General features: G+C 42.6%; 1 protein-coding gene across 32 annotated transcripts in view; it reads left to right on the top strand.

Annotated features, from left to right (window-relative positions):
- The first annotated feature begins 1,964 nt into the window (after positions 1-1,964).
- Positions 1,965-20,971, top strand: part of ATXN2 (ataxin 2) — a 127,612-nt gene continuing 108,605 nt past the window's right edge. For 17 of the 32 annotated variants that reach the window (XR_009534776.1, XR_009534777.1, XR_009534780.1 and 14 more), the window contains exon 1: positions 2,098-2,443. Coding sequence is in view for 12 of the 32 variants with exons in the window: in XM_060121373.1 (XP_059977356.1) it covers positions 2,226-2,443 (218 nt within the window). In the remaining 20 variants the exon portion in view is untranslated. Of the gene's footprint in view, positions 2,444-20,971 lie in introns of all 32 variants that reach the window. The other 15 variants (XR_009534790.1, XR_009534792.1, XR_009534791.1 and 12 more) reach the window with 2 other exon arrangements.

The raw sequence follows: 20,971 nt of genomic DNA on the forward strand, positions 1-20,971 counted from the left end.
AAATGTATACAGCAGATAAATCCACTGAGACATGTAGATTAGTGGCTGCTGGGACTGAGGATGTTCTGGGAGTAACTGCAAATGGGTAAAAATGATTCTTTTGGGGTGATGGAGATGTTCAGAAATTAGTTGTGATGGTTGCACAACTGTGCAAATTTACGGAGAATCACTGAATTGTACACAAAATGGGTGAATTTCATAGTATGTAAGATATATTTCAATAAAGCTGTTAAAATATAGTTTCAATAATAATAGGTGAAAACTTCAGCTTTCTCAGCATAAATGAAATCAAGTTCAGCTATGTCAGCTTCAGGTCTTCTTATTCCACTTTCTTTTTTCCTTCTATCTGTGGAATTTGGTCCTAGCATTGAATTTTGGGACCTTGGTCCCAGATATGGCTAACTGTCAAATCATTAAACGAGAGAAAGTTGATTGTATTTCTATTATGGTCCTTCTATTTTTTTTTTTCCCTCATCCAGTTTTTTAGTCTCAGTTTCCTTTGGGTTAATTTTTCAAGGAGTTTGCAACTGTTGGCTTAAAAGAATGCTCTTTCCCTCCTCAACCTCCTTTCTACCTCAGATGGAAGATAAAGTTGATATCCCACTTTTCAACTGTTTGCAGAATATGATAATCATTTTTGCCCAACTAGCTAGGAGATTTTCAATTTGGCTACTGGAGGCTCATGGCTTAATCATTTTCTAAGTTTCTCTATGTCTTTACCTTTATTTGATAGTTCTGGGAGACTGAGGTACATGTTGGTGTTTCCTCCCTATCATTTCCTGAAGTAATTTCACTTTTTAAAAAACTAGATTCTTCACCAAGGGAAACAAAAGTTACCTAATCGCTTCCAATTTAATTGCAACACAGTAAAAAAAGAAAAAGAAAGAAAGAAAAGAAACACGGATTACTGTGCTGGCTACCAAGCTAAGTTAAAGTAAAACTTCTAAAGGGGCCAAGGTCTAAAGTTCGCACATTCTTGTGAGATCTGTCTCCACCGAAGGAAACCCCATTACCAATAGCTCTACCAATCATGTACTTCTTTTTGAGTCTCATGAAGGAGGAAAAAGAAGTTCAAAGTGAAGGAACATGGGTTCAAATGAAGGTCAGATACCCAAAAGAGTTTTCTAGTCAGTGGTGCCGGGGTTGGAAAAGCGGGGAAAACGTAATCAGATGTGGGTGGCCCCGGGAGGTTGTTCGATTCCTACCCTGTTGGTCTTGGCAAGGGAAGACAGGACGGACTGTCTTTGACACCCGGCTGACACAGTGAGAGCCTACTGTGTGCCAGGTGCCGGGGATACAAAGAAAACTATGGGAGGCTTGTGTTCCAGGTGCTTTATATATAGCAAGACAGTCTCCGCCCTGAAGACACTTGCAGTCCATTTTCGAAGTTGCATCAGGTGGGGCAAACACGGATTCTCCTAGCTGCCTGAGAACGGTGAACGCTGCGCGGGTGAGGGGCGCCCAGAACCACTGCGTTTGGGTTCGCTACACTAGGCTGGCCCTGCAGGCGAACATAGACACTCCCTCTCCGAAGGGCAGACCCGCCTCGAAGAGGGCGGATCCGGGCAGGGCCGGCCGGCGCCGGGCCCTCACCCGACCCCAGCGAACGCGGCCCTGCGCGGCGCCCGCTCCTCACGTGTCCCTCCCTGCCCCGGTGCCGCCTCACGTTCTGCTTCCTCCCGACCCTTCCGACTTCCGGTAAAGAGTCCCCATTCCGCACCTCCGCGCCCACCCAGCGTCGCCACGCGGCACCTCTGTGTGCCCGACCCCCGATGCGCTCGGCGGCCGCAGCTCCTCGGGGCCCCGCGGCGGCCATCGAGCCTCGTCGCTTCGCCGCGGCCAGGTGGCCCGGGCGGCGCTCGCTCCCGCGGCCGGCGCGGCGGGGCGGCGGCAGCGGCGGGGCTCCGACACCGTATCCCTCCGCCGCCCCTCCCCCGCCCGGCCCCGGCCCCCCTCCCTCCGGGCAACGCTCGCCTCCCTCCGCCTCAGACTGTTTTGGTAGCAACGGCAACGGCGGTGGCGCGCCCCGGCCCGGCTCCCGGCGGCTCCTCGGTTTCGGCGGGCCTCCCCGCCCCTTCGTCGTCCTCCTTCTCCCCCTCGCCGGCCCGGGTGCCCCCCCCGCCGCGCCGACCCGCGCCTCCCCGCCGCGCTCCGGCGTCTCTTCGGCGCGCCCGGCTCCCGGCTGTCCCCGCCCGGCGTGCGGGCCGGTGTATGGGCCCCTCACCATGTCGCTGAAGCCCCAGCAGCAGCAGCAGCAGCAGCAGCAGCCCGCGGCCGCCAATGCCCGCAAGCCTGGCGGCGGCGGCGGCCTCCTCACGTCGCCCGCCGCCGCGCCGTCGCCGTCCTCTTCCTCAGTCTCGTCGTCCTCGGCCGCGGCTTCCTCCTCCTCCTCCTCCTCGGTGGCGGCGGCGAGCGCAGGCGGCGGGCGGCCGGGCCTGGGCAGGTGGGTGTCGCGCCCCTGCCTCCTATGCTTAGGGGCCTGGACCAGCCCGGGCCTCGCGTCCCCTCCCCCGCGGCCCGCACCGCGGTCCCCGCCCCGTGACTGCCTGGGCTGGGGGGGCGGGGTGGGCTGGGGGCCTTCAGTGGGGGTGGCGCTCCCGTCTAGAGCCTGGTGCGGTAGGGTGAGGGGGCGCCGCGGAATCCCTCTGGGAATGTCAGGCGGTGTCCATCCTCCTGCAACATCCCCACCCCCTCTCTCAAACGGTCAAGATGGAAGGACTCGGCAGCCTCCCCCTCTCCATTTAAGTGTTCGGGAGGCTTTACAGGTCTCGGCGATTGTCAGCCCTCGATCACCTTTTTTAAGGCTCCTCTGCCCCCAGTAAGGGGGCTGCTTGGGCAGCGCTCCCACCTCCTTTAAATATTAACGTGGAAGGGTCTTTAGGTTTAGGTTGTCTCCCGAAACTTGCCAACTCCCCCGTTTGGGAATAACGAGGGAGGGGGGTAAGGTTAGGGCAGTGTCCCCCCCCCCCCCCGCCTGTTAAAGGGGCAGCCACAGCCTCAGCTGGCGTCATGAGGGTCTGTGCAGTCTCCTTACCCACGCCCTTCTCTGCCCAGAGAGAGATCGAAGGACCGGGTGGAGGTGGGTGGGCAGTGACCCCCGCAGCCCTTCCCATTTAAGTCTGAGGCGGCGGCGGGGGCTCCAGAGCTCCGCGGGAATCGTGGGGCTCTGTGCGGTTTCCCGCAGCGTTCCGCCCTCCCCCACGTGCGGAAGGGATGGGGGAGTGCCCGACCCCCTCCCGGCCTCCCTCCTTCCCCCGCAAGGCCTCTCTGGCGCGGGTGGCGGCCGAGCCGCATTGCTGTTCCGAGGCCGCGGAGGAGAAGGCGCCTTTGAATAGTGGTGGGCGAAGGCCGGCCCCAGGCGCGGCAGCTCAGGCCGGACCGGGGACGTAGCGGGCGTTAGCGGCAGGGGGCGGGCACGCTGTGTGTTTTTTCCCAGTACTTGCCCCGATTTATAAATTTCCAGAGGAGAGGGATGTCAGCAGGAGGCACGGTGGGGTTCCGGAAGGCAGAAATGCGGTGTTTACTTGCGTCGCCTCCCCCACTTCACTTTGACCCAGGTTTGTGGTACAGACTGGGGGCTCACGTCGCCTCAGCCGACCGGGTCTGGCTCTGGAGGCCTGGTGCGGGGTGCGTGGCGGGGGGGTTGTCAGTTCGCATTTCGCGAACTAAGAAAATGCTTAGTGTTCAGACGGGGCAGCAAATGTCAATAGATTGCATTCCGTTGTGGCCAGTGCCCTTAACTTGGGGATTGCCGCCAGAGATCACCAAGGGCAGGCCAGTCCACGTCCCCTGTGCCCCAAGCCCATCCGTGTTGCCGGCACCACCGTGCCTCCCCTTAGGCCTAGGCGGGGTTGGCAGGCTCGGTGATGAGAGTCCTCCTTAAGTAGACCTCCTGGCTTTAGCAGGTGGTGGGATAAGGGGGTATTTTTTGATGCAGAGTTTTCTTTTTTTCTTCTTTTTTTTTCAGTTTTCTTTTTGAAAACAGGTTTTTAGCAATCCATTTCCAAAGAATTATCATTTATGGCAGGATAACTTATCCATCAAGATGATTCAGAGCTGATTTTTTAAAAAATAAATTTAAAAATTTTATTTTTGCAGCGCGCAGGCGCGGGCTTTCTCTAGTTGCGGTGAGCGGGAGCTACTCTTCCTTGCGGTGCCGGGCTTCCCATTGCGGTGGCTTGTTGCGGGGCACGGGCTCTAGGCGCACGGGCTTCAGTAGTTGTGGCACGCGCGCGGGCTCTAGAGCGCAGGCTCAGTAGTTGTGGCGCACGGGCTTAGTTGCTCCGCGGCATGTGGCATCTTAGTTCCCCGACCAGCGCTCGAACCCGTGTCCCCTGCATTGGTAGGGAGATTATTCTTAACCTCTGGGCCACCAGGAAGGCCCCAGAGCTGGTTTTTTAAGGAGTTCTGCCTTCAGTGTGGGACAGTCAGGAGCACTGGTTTTCTTGACTTATACGCTACCCACCCACCCCCGCCCCCCACTCCCAGTTTCGCCTTTGAAGCATCTACAGTTGCTACCTATCAAAACTAGTTAAAATGAAGTGCTTATTTTCCCAGCTCTGTCCACATACAATTCTGTAACTTCAGTTCCCGTTTTCCAGTGGCATCCGTAGTAACAAAAAAATTTGGAAAAAATTTAAGTATAATTTTTATAAAGAAGGATGCACTGTTTTTTCCTTTTTGGGATCAGATAGAAATCTGGCAGATATATTCAACTTGTTTAAATAATTAAAAATGAAAACTAAGGTTTTTAGATTGCATCAGTTTTCCTTAGGCTTAAAAATTAGAGAATTTGTTCCAGAGTGGCTTGAGTGATCAAAAATATTTGGAATGTTTTAATACCACAGATCTTTTTTGTTCCTTGAGACTTCACAAACATTTAAGATTAATTTAGATTCTTGCTTGCCTTAAGTTCTTTTGAGTGATAAATTGTATGTAGCCCTTATTCTTTTTGATGAATATGTGAAGTTTCGTTTAATGTATTGGATTCATATAGTGTGAAATTTTGTTATTGTACATGTTCTTTAGTTAATGTACTTGTGGAATTCCTTTCCATTTTGAATCACTGTTACTGGGTTCTTTATAAACCAATTACAGTTTCTAGAGTTTCTTCACGTATGCTTGTGTGTATCAGCAGTTCAAATGTGTTTCTGGGACCAAAGGTGAATTAAAAAAATGCAGCATTGGGTTTGCCATGTTTATAGACAGCAAAATATTCTTGAAAGTCTAGAAACTCACATGTCTGCTTTAAATAATACAGCATTTCATATTCGAATTTTTTTGTTGTCAACAGTGGATTTTCATGGCTTTCAAAAATTTATTGTCTTTAATTGTCATATGCTTTAGAAGGTGGCTGTTTTCTCTTAGATTAATGTAAACACAGTGTTAAAGTGTGAACGTAATTTTACCTTAATCCAATTCTTATTTTTGCTGCTTTGATTTTTATGTGGTTTTAGTGATTGTGTATGTTATTTTGTGTTCAGCTTTTTTCTTCTTAGCACTGCATTATAAATTTTCTTTTTAAAGTTTCTGCTCAACCATTCTATTGTGGGGATTTGGGTTTCCACATTTTTGCTATTATAGATGGTGGTGCAGTAAACATCTTTATACTAAGAGCTTTTTGCTTCAGTCTAATTATTTCCTTAGAGAAGTTCCCAGGAGTGGTTTTACTAGGCCAGAGGTCTTCAAGTTTTTTATGGCTCTTGCTAGCTGTGCCATAATACTCTTCAGGAGACTTGTGTTAGTTTCCAGTGCTGAAAAGGTGGCTCTTTTATAGAACGGTTTTTTGTAGTTTGTCAAACACTTTGGGGGATTTTGAAGGGAAAAGTTGCATTTACTGTCGAGTGCATACATAATTAAGTGCTTTTATTAGTTACCTGTTTATCTTTCACTTTGGTTTCTCTGAGGATTTAATTAATGAATGTGAAGGTGGTTTGAAAATTGTAACTGTTAATATTAATGAGGATACATGGTATATCTATTGTGCTGATACTTCTGCTACGTAGAGGAATGACAGTCCTGAGGAACTTATTCTAAAACTTTGTGTTTTTTGGTTAACCTTCCTTGTTCATCTAAAAGTATTTTTTATTAGCTGCTAGTATAAGATCAAATTATTTTTTAGTACCTTTTTTTGTAATTTCATAGCACTATTGGGAATTATCACTGGTTAAGCCGTATCTCTTTCTTTTCCATGTTCCCTTCCCTGTTAAAATATATATATATGTGTTGCATGTGTATGTATTCATAGATAGATAGATGTAGATACAGGTTTATAATCCTATTACTGTATTCCAGACCCTAAAATAATACAGTATTAGAATTTCTTTGGATACAGGATTAAGTGTGAATGAAAACTTTCTTAGTAATTTTCAGCTTAGTACTTTCACTGCTTCTTTCTCTTAAGGCATTGCAACTTAGAAATTATGCTGCAGTTCATTGTAATTGTTCATCATGCTTCCATTTAAATATTGGTGAGATTTTTGTCTCTTTAAATTAAGTTTCTTATAGAAGAGCCTAAAAAAACTACATTCATTCAATACATAAATTTATTGAAAATCTGTGTACAATGGAGAGGTAGGTGCTTGGGATATATTAATGAATAAAAGGAAAGATAGCTGCCCTCCAGTTGTTTACATTCCGGTGTGAGGAACCAGACAATAAATGAGACATTAAATTAGCAAACTGTATATATTAGTTAAGAGCCATAGGATTAGAGGAGAGCAGATTAAAGATATGATATGGGAGTGTGGGGGAAGGGAGTGGGTTGCAGTTTTAAATGGGTTAGCCTCTTGAAGAGATAACATTTGAGCAAAGTTTTGAACGTGAGGTAGTTAGCCATTTGCTTTTAACCTAAATTAATTAATCATATGGCCCCAGTTGTAATTTATAAGGTTTGAACTGCATCATCCCTTGCTAATTCATTCTTTTATGTGGATTAATTAACAAATTAATCCACAGGTAAACTGTAGATGGTTGTTAAAAGAGGTACCTTTTTGTGTTTCTGTTGGGCTTTTTAATTTTACCTAATCAGTTTAATTTTCATCCCAAGTACCTAAAGAAAATATACTTTAAAAAAATTTTATTGGAATATAGTTGATTTACAATGTTGTGTTAGTTTCAGGTGTACAGCAAAAATACGCTGTTTAAGATTGGGCAAAAACCTACAACAAATAGCTTATCTTTGACAAAGGTAAAAGTAAGCCTATAGTTGCTTAAAGATTTTGCATTTTGAAAAGTCAACGCGTTGCATGGTATCAGTCATGGTGTTTCTTTTTTGGTTAAATGTAAACTTGCATTTTCTGTGTTTCTATACTTTTACACTGTGTTTCTATACTTTCTGTGTTTTTATACTTTCCTATACTTTTACACAGGGGATGTTAACTATAGCTATTTAATAGCCATATGTTTCAGCTTTAAGGAGTTTTTCTGTCTAAATAGATACAGCTGTGTTAGTACTTATTTTCACCATTGCAAAGTGTTTACCTTGAAAAGGATTTTAAGTTTTTATAAGATTTTTTCCCTAGAATTGTAATTTTCTATTTTGGCTAGATAATAATAGTATTTTGATATCATTTTAAAGAGTTAAGCCTAAACAAAATTCTCTCTTTGTAGCTATTTCAAATGATTGTGACTTCAGTGGAGATACAGTTTACTAACAGGCCTACCTGCTACTGTATTTTTTTAATTGAAAGTACTTGCCTTTTTTTTTTTTTTTTAGCCTATCTGGGTCATCTGTGAGTGTTAACCATACCAAGATTTAAGAGGTCCATATATTTTAGCAAGAGTGTCATTAAAATAAAAGTAGATTGCTCTTTCCTCTTGAGGTCTTTTTACCTCCTTAGATGTTAGATTTCAAAAATAAGGATGTGTTGGGACTTCCCTGGCAGTCCAGTGGTCAAGACTGTGCTTCCAGCGCAGGGGGCACGTGTTCTGTCCCTGGTTGGGGCACTAGGATCCCGCATGCTGCGGGTGGCCAAAAGGGAAAAAAAGCGGGGGGGGGGCTTCCCTGGTGGTGCAGTGGTTGAGAATCTGCCTGCTAATGCAGGGGACACGGGTTCGAGCCCTGGTCTGGGAGGCTCCCACATACCGCGGAGCAACTAGGCCCGTGAGCCACAACTACTGAGCCTGCGCGTCTGGAGCCTGTGCTCCGCAACAAGAGAAGCCGTGATAGTGAGAGGCCCGCACACTGCAATGAAGAGTGGCCCCCGCTTGTCACAACTAGAGAAAGCCCTCGCACAGAAACGAAGACCCAACACAGCAAAAATAAATTAATTAATTAATAAAACAAAGGACTAGTCTTTAAAAAAAAGCCGGGGGGGGGAGAGTGTTCGTCAGAAAATTTACTCATCAGTGAATATGAAGCTGGTATCAAGCTTTTGAAAAATTGTAGCACGTAAATCTAGAATTTGTAATGTAGACACTTTTGATCCCATAACTTTACTAACATTACTCATGATTAGAAACAGGTTGACCTATATCTTAGGCAGTTTTTTTTTTTTTTAGAAGATGTTGGGGGTAGGAGTTTAATTAATTAATTTATTTTTGCTGTGTTGGGTCTTCGTTTCTGTGCGAGGGCTTTCTCTAGTTGTGGCAAGCGGGGGACACTCTTCATCGCGGTGCGCGGGCCTCTCGCTATCGCGGCCTCTCTTGTTGCGGAGCACAGGCTCCAGACGCGCAGGCTCAGCAATTGTGGCTCACGGGCCTAGTTGCTCTGCGGCATGTGGGTTCTTCCCAGACCAGGGCTCGAACCTGTGTCCCCTGCATTAGCAGGCAGATTCTCAACCACTGCGCCACCAGGGAAGCCCCTGACCTATATCTTAATGTGTTTTTTTGTATCTTTAAACTATACTTTTCTACTCAAAACGAATTTCTTTTATATGTGTGTGTGTGTGTGTGTGTATGAAATTTAACACTTTGGGGCATACAGACATGTACAGAATGTGGCCCACACTGCTTATCTTATAATAGAGATAAGAGCTGTACTTAAACCAGTGTCCAAAACAGATTCTTTCTTCAGATTAATAAATTGAGAAAGTCTTTGTATAAGTATTACCTCATTTGTATTTGAAAGTTCTGTCTTTTATAATTTGAAAAACAGTATGCTTTAAATATTTAATGTAGAAGAGTGCACAGAATTTAAAAAAAAAGCCCAAACTCCTTTAAAATTAAAATCTCCCACAGTCTTTCCTTTGAGGTAACCACTGTTAGAAATTTGGTGAACAATTTTTCAGACTCCGAAAATGAGATCATATGGTGCCTACTGTTTTGGATTCAAGAGTATATATTTTCTTTTTAAAGATTTATTTTTTCCCTAAAACTGTAGAATTTTAGAGCATAACAAAATAACAAAGTCTTAAAATAGAAGGGAAAAAATTTTAAGCTTTGAGAGGTGAGGGTATTTGCTCAAAGCAACGTATTTGTAGAATTTTGTTACATCCTTCCCATTAAATAAACGCAGAGATAAACAAGATCGTACTGTGTGGGACTTCCCCGGTAGTCCAGTGGCTAAGGCCCCGAGCTCCCAATGCCTGGTGCCCGGGTTTGATCCCTGTCAGGGAACTAGGTCCCACGTGCGCATGGCAACTAAAACCCAGTGCAGCCAAATAAATAAACAAATAAATAGATCATGCTTTGTATTTTAAAGAAGACGCAGCCACAGACAGTCCTTGCCCTTCAGGATAGCTTTTGTAACCTTGAGTTCAGCTGGATAAAATAGAAGGTCTAGTTCCTTTTAAAAATATATATATAATTTTGTACATATGTGGTGTGAAATCTACTTAAATGTGAAGTCCTTGGTTTTGTTAGTTGTAATTGTTTAGTATTGTGGATCTGGGGGGTTTATGAAAATTTGCCACAACTATTAACCTTAGGTTTTATTTGCTAAAAATATTTGCAGTTGTATTCATGTGAAAATTTGAAATTCCCTTTAATTTAAAATAATATTTATGTAGATTGCTTGTACTTTAAGCCTCGAAATTTAGTCAAGTGGCCATACAATAACAATTTCATGCCATGATTAGTAGCTAAATGCATTTTGGGAACTGGATAAAATGGCATGCTGTAAGGGAGTCTTTGTAATTCTCACCAGTTTGTGGTATGTGGCTTGTTTTTATTAAGAGTTTCAGAACTGGGGGCTTCCCTGGTGGCGCAGTGGTTGAGAGTCCGCCTGCTGATGCAGGGGACACGGGTTCGTGCCCCAGTCTGGGAAGATCCCACATGCCGCGGAGCAGCTAGGCCCGTGAGCCATGGCCGCTGAGCCTGCGCGTCTGGAGCCTGTGCTCTGCAACGGGAGAGGCCGCAACGATGAGAGGCCCACGTATCGCAAAAAAAAAAAAAAAAAAGTTTCAGAACTTTAGAGTGTTGTCCTCTTGAAAGTATTACCTTGAGAGACTTTAAGAGGTTGTCAATGTCAAATATTTTTGATTGCCACTTTATGTTCATATTGCTTTTTATAAGTCATATGTTAAAAGATACTCTTAGCAATAATTGTTGTAAATAGAGTATCTTGATTATAGTTTTTTTTAATTTATTTTTAAATTTTATTTATTTATTTTTAAAAGTTTATTTACTTATTTGGCTCTGCCGGGTCTTAGTTGTGGCACGCGGGATCTTCATTGTGGCATATGGGATCTTTAGTTGCGACGTGCATGTGGGATCTAGTTCCCTGACCAGGGATGGAACCTGGGCCCCCAGCACTGGGAGTGCAGAGTCTTAGCCACTGGACCACAAGGGAAGTCCCAGTTTTAGTTTTAAAGAAAGAAAAGGCTGGTTTTGAATCAAATCGTGCATTCTTCTTTTGGGACTGATAAACATTTCTTGTGGACCTTGTGTAGTTACCTCTTTTTCAATCCTGAAACACACTTGAAAATCAGGTAGAGAAAAAACTTAAGGTTGAAGCTTGTGCAGATTACAGAAAGGTGAGCGCTTTTGGGCCTTTTTCACTTTATATGTGATTCTGCTTAGCTTGCTTTTTTGATTTACAGATTGCCAGCAAGTAGGTAAAACTTTTAGGGGCAAACACACTGGTAGCGATGAGAAGTAATAATAGTATGATAGAAGGTTAAGAGATGGGAAAATTATTAAAAAACACACAAGAGCTCAAAAGTTTACCATCAAGGGCTATAAGTGTATAGCTCTATGCCTTAGTAGACCCCAGAGGCATTACTATTTTATGGCATAATATGTTTAATTGATGTGCTCATAATGGTGACTCGTAAGACAAGGTTAAATTGTTTTTCATATCTTTCAAAGAAGTAATTTCTCAAAGGTTAGGTGATGACCCCTTAGTAGATTGTAAAATCACTTTAGTGGGTCATGACAAGCATTTTTAGAAAAAATGAAAAAAATAGAAGATATTACAGTGCATTGCATTTTAAGGGTAAGAATTGTTTTAAGGAACTTCTGTAATGTATATATACTGTGTTGCAATTTAAACTGTAACTTTTCATTGGTGTAGTCAAAGTCACTGATTTAGAGGCACCAAGATGCAGTAAAAGGATTGAGGAAGGGTTTTGGAGTTTTTTCCTACTCTAGGGTTGCCAGATTTAGCAAATAAAAATACAGGATGCCCAGTTAAACTTGAATTTTTTTAAATTTTTTTTTTAAGTATAGTTGATTTACAGTGTTGTGTTAGCTTCGGGTGTATGGCACAGTGATTCAGACGTATATATTCTTTTTCAGATTCTTTTCCCTTATAGGTTATTACAGAATATTGAGTATAGTTCCCTGTGCTGTACAGTTGGTCCTTTTTGGTTATCTATTTTATATATAATAGTGTATATAGTTTAAAACTCGCAAACTTGCAATTTATTCCCCCCTCTCCCCAACTTGCATTTCTGATAAACGACGACTGATTTTTTGGTATAAATAGGTCCCAAATTGCATGGAACAAAATTATTATTTATCTGAATTTCAAATTTGACTGGGTATCCTTTATCTGGTAACCCCAGTCTGGGCTAGAATTGGGATTCACCCCCTGGTGACTAAAATTTAAGCTCTGTGAGGGCAGGAACCTCATTTTGTTCACTATTGTATCCCAGTCTCCTGGAACAGTGCTTGGCACTTAGTAAGTGGTCAGATGTTTGAGTGAATGAATGGGCAAGTTACTCTCAGGCTCAGTTTCTGTACTTATTAAAAGGGGGAAATAATACCTTCTTTAAAAAGTGAGATACTAAGTTTTTATTACATGTCATTCTCCACACATATTAAGCTCTGAGTATTTTATTTGTTTTGGCACGCCACGCGGCTTGCAGGATCTTAGTTCTCTGACCAGGGATCGAGCCTGGGCCCTTGGCAGTGAAAGCACGCAGTCGTAACCACTGGACCGCCAGGGAATTCCCTCAGTGTTTTAGAATTATACAGATCTGGAGTTGGAGGTGGCTCTGGTGAGTATTTACTTCTCATTCTCTTTACTGATGAGGAAACTAAGGCCACAGAGATTATTTGCCAAAGTTCTCCCATCATCATTGGCTGCATAGCTGGCTTTGGAATCTTGTTCCCTCTTCTTTGTAATATGTTTCTTAAGACTTATTTTCAAAATTTGATACTCATTTAGTAATCTAAGAAAAGATCCACCTGTCCAGAAAAAAATTTTCTAAGTGTTTCAATTAGCAAAGGGTCTACTCTGCTATTTTTTTTTAATTTATTTATTTATTATTTATTTTTGGCTGTGTTGGGTCTTCATTGCTGCACGCGGGCTTTCTCTAGTTGCGGTGAGCTGGGGACACTCCTAGTTGCAGTGCGTGGTCTTCTTACTGCAGTGGTTCTCTTGTTGTGGAGCATGGGCTCTAGGCACTTGGGCTTCAGTAGTTATGGCATGAGGGCTCAGTAGTTGCGGCATTCAGGCTCAGTAGTTGTGTCTCATGGGCTCCAGAGCACAGGCTCAGTAGCTGTGGCGCATGGGCCTAGCTGTTCTGCGGCATGTGGGATCTTCCTGGACCAGGGCTCGAACCCATGTCCCCTGCATTGGCAGGCAGGTTCCTAACCACTGCGCCACCAGGGAAGTCCCCTACTCTGCTATTTTTTGTTTTCTGTCACATTTAAGTGGAAGAGTGTCTCTTTAGTCCTTTTAACTTAGGAACTTGAATCCAAAATGAAGTTCCTCTGTTTCTACCAGGCATTCCTTTCCTCTGTGACTATCCTTTCTTAATCTTTAACCTAGCTGGCAAATAGGTTTCACTTTATCTGGTAATTATGATTGATTGTTGTGTTGTTTGAAGGATTCTGAGATTTCATGTTGTTTGGAGGATTCTGAGATTTCGTCTGGCTTTAGAGAAGAGATGTAGATAGAGAAGGGGGTGGGTTGATTCTTTATCATGGGCACCGGAGGGATTTGCTGACTGTAGCTTAAACTTTCTGATTGGTCTCTTTATGCCTAGACACTTCCTATATACTCTATAGCCATAAAAATCCTCCCCTCCACCCCACCCCTGGCAAAAAAAAAAAATCTCCCCCAAACATCTTTCATTGTGTACTGTTTCTATTAAGAAACTTTTAGTGGCTTTCATTACTAGCTGAATCAAATCGAGACTATTCATGAATAGTTTTAGTCAAGTCCCTCCACAAACTGTGCATACTGTATTCTCCAGAATAAATCAAATTATGTCAATCTAGTCATCTTGTCCTCTTAAGCATAGGTTTTTGAAGGCTTAGCACAGATCTTTTCTTACACAGTCCCTCACCATATTTACCCTAGGAAAATGGGATTCTTCCTGTGCCCCTGTGATTTTTGGCAAGTATCATTCCTGTGGCATTCAATGCACAGTGTGTTTTTTCCCCCATAAATTTATTATTTATTTTGGCTGTGTTGGGTTTTTGTTGCTGCGCGCGGGCTTTCTCTAGTTGCTGTGAGCGGGGGCTATTCGTTGCAGTGCAGGGCTTCTTATTGCGGTGGCTTCTCTTGTTGCAGAGCACGGCCTCTAGGTGCGTGGGCTTCAGTAGTTGTGGCACGTGGGCTCAGTAGTTGTGGCTCACGGGCTCTAGAGCGCAGGCTCAGTAGTTGTGGCGTATGGGCTTAGATGCTCCGTGGCATGTGGGATCTTCCCGGACCAGGGCTCGAACCCGTGTCCCCTGCATTAGGCAGGAGAATTCTTAACCACTGCGCCACCAGGGAAGTCCCTCCAATGTACAGTGTCTTGCATTTAAGTGCAGCAGCTCCTCCACTTACAAACTTTCTCAGGATGAACTCTGAGATTAGGAGCAGAGCTACACCACAGATCAAAAGTGGGTTCATCCCACCGACAGATGGCCTTTTTTTTGTTTTTTCCTTTTTTGGGGTGGTTTATGGTCATTTTGCAGCCAACCATTCTTGTCATTTTAAAATTCTCTATGTGTTTACTGTGTTTGAGTTTAGTTTATCATTGTTAAAGCTGTCATTTTCAAAAAGTGCAGCATCAGTGAGTACTGATAGTGCCAGTCAGAAGAAACAACTTAATTATGGTAGAAATGAGAGATTTTTAAAAATTATAAGTAGTAGGAAAATGATGGCTTGGGATGGGACGAATTATTCTGAAGGACAGAGAGCAAAAAGTACCATGCATATTTAGTCAGTAATAATCAACAAAAGATAAGAATTAGTGGATGAAATGGAAAAACTTGGAAGTTTGCAGCTAGTGGTGTTAATTTGGGAGAAGGCTAAAGTAGTTAAAATGCTATTACTGAAATTTTTGTCAAGACCTACAAACAGTGCTACGGGTTCAGAGTACTGTGAATAAAGAGTCTAAGGAATCTCCAGTGACATTGGAAAAGATTATTAAGAGGTTGTCTTTTGGGAGAAGATGCCAAATAGAATGTTCATATATTGGGTCTATAAGCGTTCAAACTTCCTCCTGTCCATTTTGGACTTAGGATCACATGGATGTACAGAGGAAACTTTAAAAATTTCATTGTTCAGTGTGCCGTGATTTAGCTTAAATTGCTAGACAGTTACTGTGATAGATTGTATTTTAATTAGACGTATTGAAATATAATTTACAAAAAGTAAAGTTCACCGTTTTTAGTGTATAGTTCTTGAGTTTTGAAAAACGTACAGTCTTATATCACCACCACAATCAGAGTATCATCCCATAAATTTTCCTTGTGCCTCTTTTCAGTCAGTCCCCTTTCTCCAAACCTGGTAATCACCGATCTGTTTCCTAACATTATAGTTTTGTCTTTTCTAGAATGTCATATACATGATATTATACAGTATACAGCCTTTTGTGTTTGGCTTCTCTCATGTAACATAATGCTTTGAGATTCATTCATGTTACTGCATGTTAACAGTATCTTCTTTTTTCTTGCTGAGTAGTATTCCATTGTGTGCGTGTGATCTAGTTCCCTGACCATTGTTTATCAAGTGATGCACTTTTAAGTTGTTAGCAGTTTTGGGCTATTAAGAATAATGCTGTGAATATTGATGTACAGGTTTTGTGTGGTCATAACAATTTCATTTCTCTTGATTAAATACCTAGAAATGGAATTGCTATGTTGTATGGCAAATGTTTATTTAAATTTAAAAATAATTGCGAAACTTTGCTAAAGTAACTGATTTCTAATTGCTCTAATTTCTTGGCAACACTTAGTATGCTAGTTTTTAATTTCAGCCGTTCTAGTGACTGTGCAGTGGTATTTCATTGTGGTTTGAATCTGCATTTCCTTATGTCTAATGATATTGAACATCTTTTCATGTGCTTGTTTGCCATTTGTTTATCATCTTTGGTGATGAGAAACTATCAGTATTTGGAGTCTAACTTGTTTGAAAGTAAAGGAGCTTCTGTATTTGCATTGCCTGCCTTCTAGATTTAGAACATCTTGAGGACAGGGACGAGTGCTTTGTACCACTTTGTATACTTAGTAAGTGGTAAATTTTTTATTAACTGCATGAGCACTGGTCTCATTATTAAGCAGACGAGTTTACCCTGCCAAGGAAAAGTTGTCATCTCAAATGGAACATGGCATTTATTTTATAGGCATACCATAGTTAAACTTTTTGAGTACCTCCTGTTTGCCAGGCTCTGGGGACACAGTGGTGAACAAGCCAGATGAGGTCTCTCCCTTCCTGGAGCTTACGTACTAGTAGGGGAGACAGGGCAGAAAGTTCACACCTTTGCTTCCCCTTATTACTAACGCTTAGCATGCTTCTGTCTTACACAATATGGCAAATCTTTTAGATGAAGGGAGAAAACTTACTGCTTTATCAGAAGATAGGTCCTCTGACGAGAGTAGTCTAGTATGTTGCTAAGGTTCTTATTCCTTTCAGAGCTTTTGGGATAGCTACTCACTAGTCACAGAAATCAGTATGTTTGAGAAGCCTCCTGGTCTAAGCTTGTGAAAGCTGACTAGGGTCATAATTGAAAGGGAGAGGGAAAACTGTATTTGAGTGGACCCACCATGAGCTTGTTCTGCTAGGGCATATACATACATTTTACATATATATAATATATATACATTCTTTCTCATTTGATTATCACACAGTCCTGTTAGATAATCTGTTGCCCCATCCCATTTTACCCATGAGGGAGCTAAGACCCAGACGATAAGTGACCTGTTTTAACGTTACTCAGCTAGAAGGTGGCAGAGATGGAATGACTTACTATTGTTGTATTTAGGATCTCTGAAAAGGTGTATGCAAGTGAGAACAGAAGAAAACTGGTGATGGATTTAAGGAATGTTACAATTAGTTTCTTACTTTAATTGACCAGAAACCTGAGTCACTAGCTTCCCTGGGTGAAGGAATGTAAGTCAACAGGCTCCTTAGGATGAAAAGTGGAAAAGAAAATGAGGAACTTGCATTTGTGACAGATAAGGAATTTAGTTATTCATAGTCTGTAAATGTTATATAGGAAGTCTGCATTAGTTTTAACCCAATCTAAAAGGTTAGAGAATAAATGAGAATTCTTATTTATTATTAACACCTTTTTTCCTGTGTAAAACATGTTAGAAAAAACTAGCATTTCTGAGCCAAGTAGAAGCCATTTTTCTGAAGAAAAAAGTTTAGATATGTATGTATGATGTGAAAACAGTTTATGGAGAGCTTCCTGTTTATATAGTGATGGTTACCATTTATTTTGTGCCTGTTAGGTTTCAGGAACTGTGCCAAGTGCATTACTTACATATCCTTTAATCCTTACAACAGCCCAGCCTGTCAGGTTGGTAGTGCCATATCTATTTTAAAGATGAGGGAATGGCACTTCAGAGAAATTAAGGAACTTGCCCAGGGTCAAAGGGCTAGGAAGCGATGAAGCTGAGATTCTAACCCTGTAAGACTTCAGAGCTTTTGCTTTTTAGTAACTGTGCTCCACTGCTTCTAGTTAAGCTCTATGGCAAAACAAAAGCAGATAAAAATCAATGAAGAAAACAATTCAGTCATTATTGTGAGCCATAAAATGGCTTCCACTACCCATGCCTTAATCCTGGCAGTTCTATTTATAAATGAATCTGGTTCCAAAAGCTTAAGATTTTTATTTTAAAATTTGTAAACAGTGTTATAAATGGTGGCTAGTTTTCTGCACCTATTTTATCAGATAGTTGTTACCCATAATTAATTTGAACTAAGGAGTAGCATACTATATTGTAGGTTAAGAAGGCATTTTTGGCTTGATCTAAGAATTCCAACACCACTTAACGATGTTTCTGTAGGAGAATTAGAGGGCTAGAACCCACTTCTCCACTCTCCCTTTCTTAGTCAAGTTGGAGGCTATGTAGCCCTGGAGCTAGAAAAACACGCTGAAGAAGACTTACGTAGCACACATTAGTCCTCCAAAGAGAAGGGATTAAATAGTTGAAGAAATGTTTCCTATATTTTGTGGCTTTAGGGAAGTTCCTGGCTATGCTGCAGTTATTTCTATGGGCCAAACAATCATGTTAGGCAATCATACATTTTATTCGTTTTTTTAAAATATTTATTTATTTTTTTATTATTTTGGCTGTGCTGGGTCTTAGTTGCGGCCTGTGGGATCTAGTTCCCTGACCAGGGATCGTACCTGGTCCCCCTGCATTGGGAGTGCAGAGTCTCACCCACTGGGCCACCAGGGAAGTCCCCATTTTGCAACACATTAATTGTGCCCACCTGTTTAACCTAGCCTTCCTTTTGCTATTAGATTTAAACTCTACTTTTTTGGGGTAACCCCTCTGCTCAAAAATCATCCTATTCCCAAGCCTAATGTCCTTTTCACTCTCAAGGCTTTCCATGATCTAACCCAGGGGTTGGCAAATGTCTTCTGTAGAGCCAAATAATAAATCTTTTAGGCCTTGCAGGCCACATGTAGTTTTTTTGCATATTCTTCTATTTAAAAAAAAACAACTCTTTAAATGTAAAAAGCATTCTTAGCTCTGAGACGTATAAAAACAGGCCACAGGACCATGGACATTTGCCAACCCCATTTTATCTTTCCGGTCATGTTTTCCATCAACTCTTCAAACATGACCTCCATTTAAATCAACATGGTCTCCTTTTCTCATTGCCTCTGCAGGTATCAAACTCAGCCTCTACTGCCTGCCTGCCTACTCTTCCATCAGTATTCTCCTTTTCCACATCCTCATACTTATCCTCTAAGATCTAGTTCAGATCTTCCATGAAGCTAATTCTCATTTATTTTTCTTTTTATTAACTCTTGGTAGAACTTAGCTTGTCCCATATGTTAGCTTTCTTATTTGAGAACATGTTCCATGTTTTTTCATAGTAGCTTGCTATAAACTACAAGAATAAAAAGATTCACATTTTCCCTCAAACAATTTTCTGGTGAATGTCTAAAGTTACTATTTCTTTTCACAAGACAGTGTTCCTTCTATGTGGCATCCTATACTCCTCCCCCAAATCTGAATTTTAGAATTGGAAGCTAGCATTTGAGATCATCATGACTCATCCTCTTTATTTTGGACAGGAGCAGGAACTTTAAATGACTTGTCCAGAGTCACACACAATTTATTTAGCACCCTAGGCCTTTTCTTACTTAGTGGCCTACAGCAGGTTATTTCACTTGTGCTTGAGTTTCTTCCTCTGTGAAATGGGGGTGATGAGGATTAAATGAATTATATGTGTAAATTGCTTAAATCGATGTTTGGCATGTGGTAAGTGCTCAGTAACTTTCAGCTGTTACTGTTACCATGTTTGAAAATCAGTAAAGGGCTTCCCTGGTGGCGCAGTGGTTAAGAATCTGCCTGCCTAATGCAGGGGACACGGGTTCGATCCCTGGTCCGGGAAGATTCCACATGCTGCGGAGCAACTAGGTCTGTGCCCCTCAACTACTGAGCCTGCGCTCTAGAGCCCGTGGGCCACAACTACAGAGCACATGTGCCACAACTACTGAGCACATGTGCCACAACTACTGGAGCCCATGTACCTAGAGCCCGTGCTCCGCAACAAGAGGAGCCACTGCAGTGAGAAGCCTGTACACTGCAATGAAGAGTAGCCCCCGCTCGCCACAACTAGAGAAAAGCCCGCGCGCAGCAATGAAGACCCAATGCAGCCAAAAATAAATAAGTTAAAAAAAAGAAAATCAGTAAAAACTACCTGAGCAAATTAAGGCTGAAAACTGCTTGTTGGTGGATTTGGGGTAATGCTATATTAGTAGACACAGTTTAGCATTTTGTTGAGCTTGTATGCATACTGTTGATTAATTCAGTAAACGTTTGAAGCTATCAGAATGGGATAGTTAAAAGATGAATGAAGCATCTCTGCTTCCAAGTTAACCAGTGAGTGTAGTGGGGGAGGGCAGGATGCAGGTAGTATAAACTGGTAGCACTGAGAAGCGAGTAAGTGACTGCTTTGGGTGGGTGGTGAAGAAAGTCGTGAGTATTGAGATGGATCTTAAGAAATGATAAGCAGTTTCCAATGAGGCCATGGAAGAGAAGAGGAGGTTCCAGGCAGGGAGAAGTTTGTGCCAAATTACAGAGATGCTTGTAAACACGGTTGTGGGTTGAAAAATTTGCTTCACAGTGTGGTAGAAGAATTGGAGGAAGTAAGTATTGAAAGCAGGGAGACAGGTTTGGAAGCCCTTGTAGTTAGAGAAGAAACGAAGTGAGCTTGAAATAAATGCTAAAGAGAATTTTTTTAATAAGAATTTTTTAATAGAAATTTCAACATAGATAAAAATAGAACAGTTTAATGAGCCTATGTATCTGTCACTCACTTTCAGCCATTATCATTGAGTGATTCATCTTGTTTCCCCTTATTCCCCTCTTCCCCATTACCACTTGTAGTTTTTTGAAGGGGAGTGAAGTTGTTTTGAGGCCCTAGGAAAGATTAATGACCAGTGGGTAAAACCATTGGGAGAGAGAGTACACTATAAGGAAGCACTCTTGGTGTATTAGAGGGGATGGATGCTTTGGAAGGTAGATAGCACCTACTTCTGGAGAAGCTCAAAGAGAGGACTGGAACTGCACTGTCCAGTATGGTAGCCACTATCCATCCACATCTGGCTATTTACATTAAAAAATTTTTTTTTTAATGTGGCCCGCATTTTAAATTTGGTTAATTTATTTTTGCCTGCAGCACACGGCATGCAGGATCTTAGTCCCCCCCACCCCCACCCCAGGGATCCAACCCGTGCCCCCTGCAGTGGAAGCATGGAGTCTTAACCACTGGACCTCCAGGGAAGTCCTGCTATTTACACTTAGAATTAAGTTAATTAAAATTTTTAAAAAATCAGCTCCTCAGTTACACTAGCCATATTTCAAGTGCTCAGCCACCACATGTGCCTAGTGGCTACCATATTGGGCAACATGATTATAGAACTTTTTTTTTTTTTTTTTGCGCAGTATGCGGGCCTCTCGCTGTTGTGGCCTCTCCCGTTGCGGAGCACAGGCTCCAGACGCACAGGCTCAGCGGCCGTGGCTTACGGGCCCAGCCGCTCTGCAGCACGTGGGATCCTCCCGGAACGCGGCACGAACCCGTGTCCCCAGCATCGGCAGGCGGACTCTCAGCCACTGCGCCACCAGGGAAGCCCCTAGAACTTTTTTTTTAATTCATTATAGAAAGTTCTGTTGGACAGCA

This window comes from Lagenorhynchus albirostris, chromosome 14, assembly GCF_949774975.1.
Source record: "Lagenorhynchus albirostris chromosome 14, mLagAlb1.1, whole genome shotgun sequence".
Taxonomy (NCBI): domain Eukaryota; kingdom Metazoa; phylum Chordata; class Mammalia; order Artiodactyla; family Delphinidae; genus Lagenorhynchus; species Lagenorhynchus albirostris.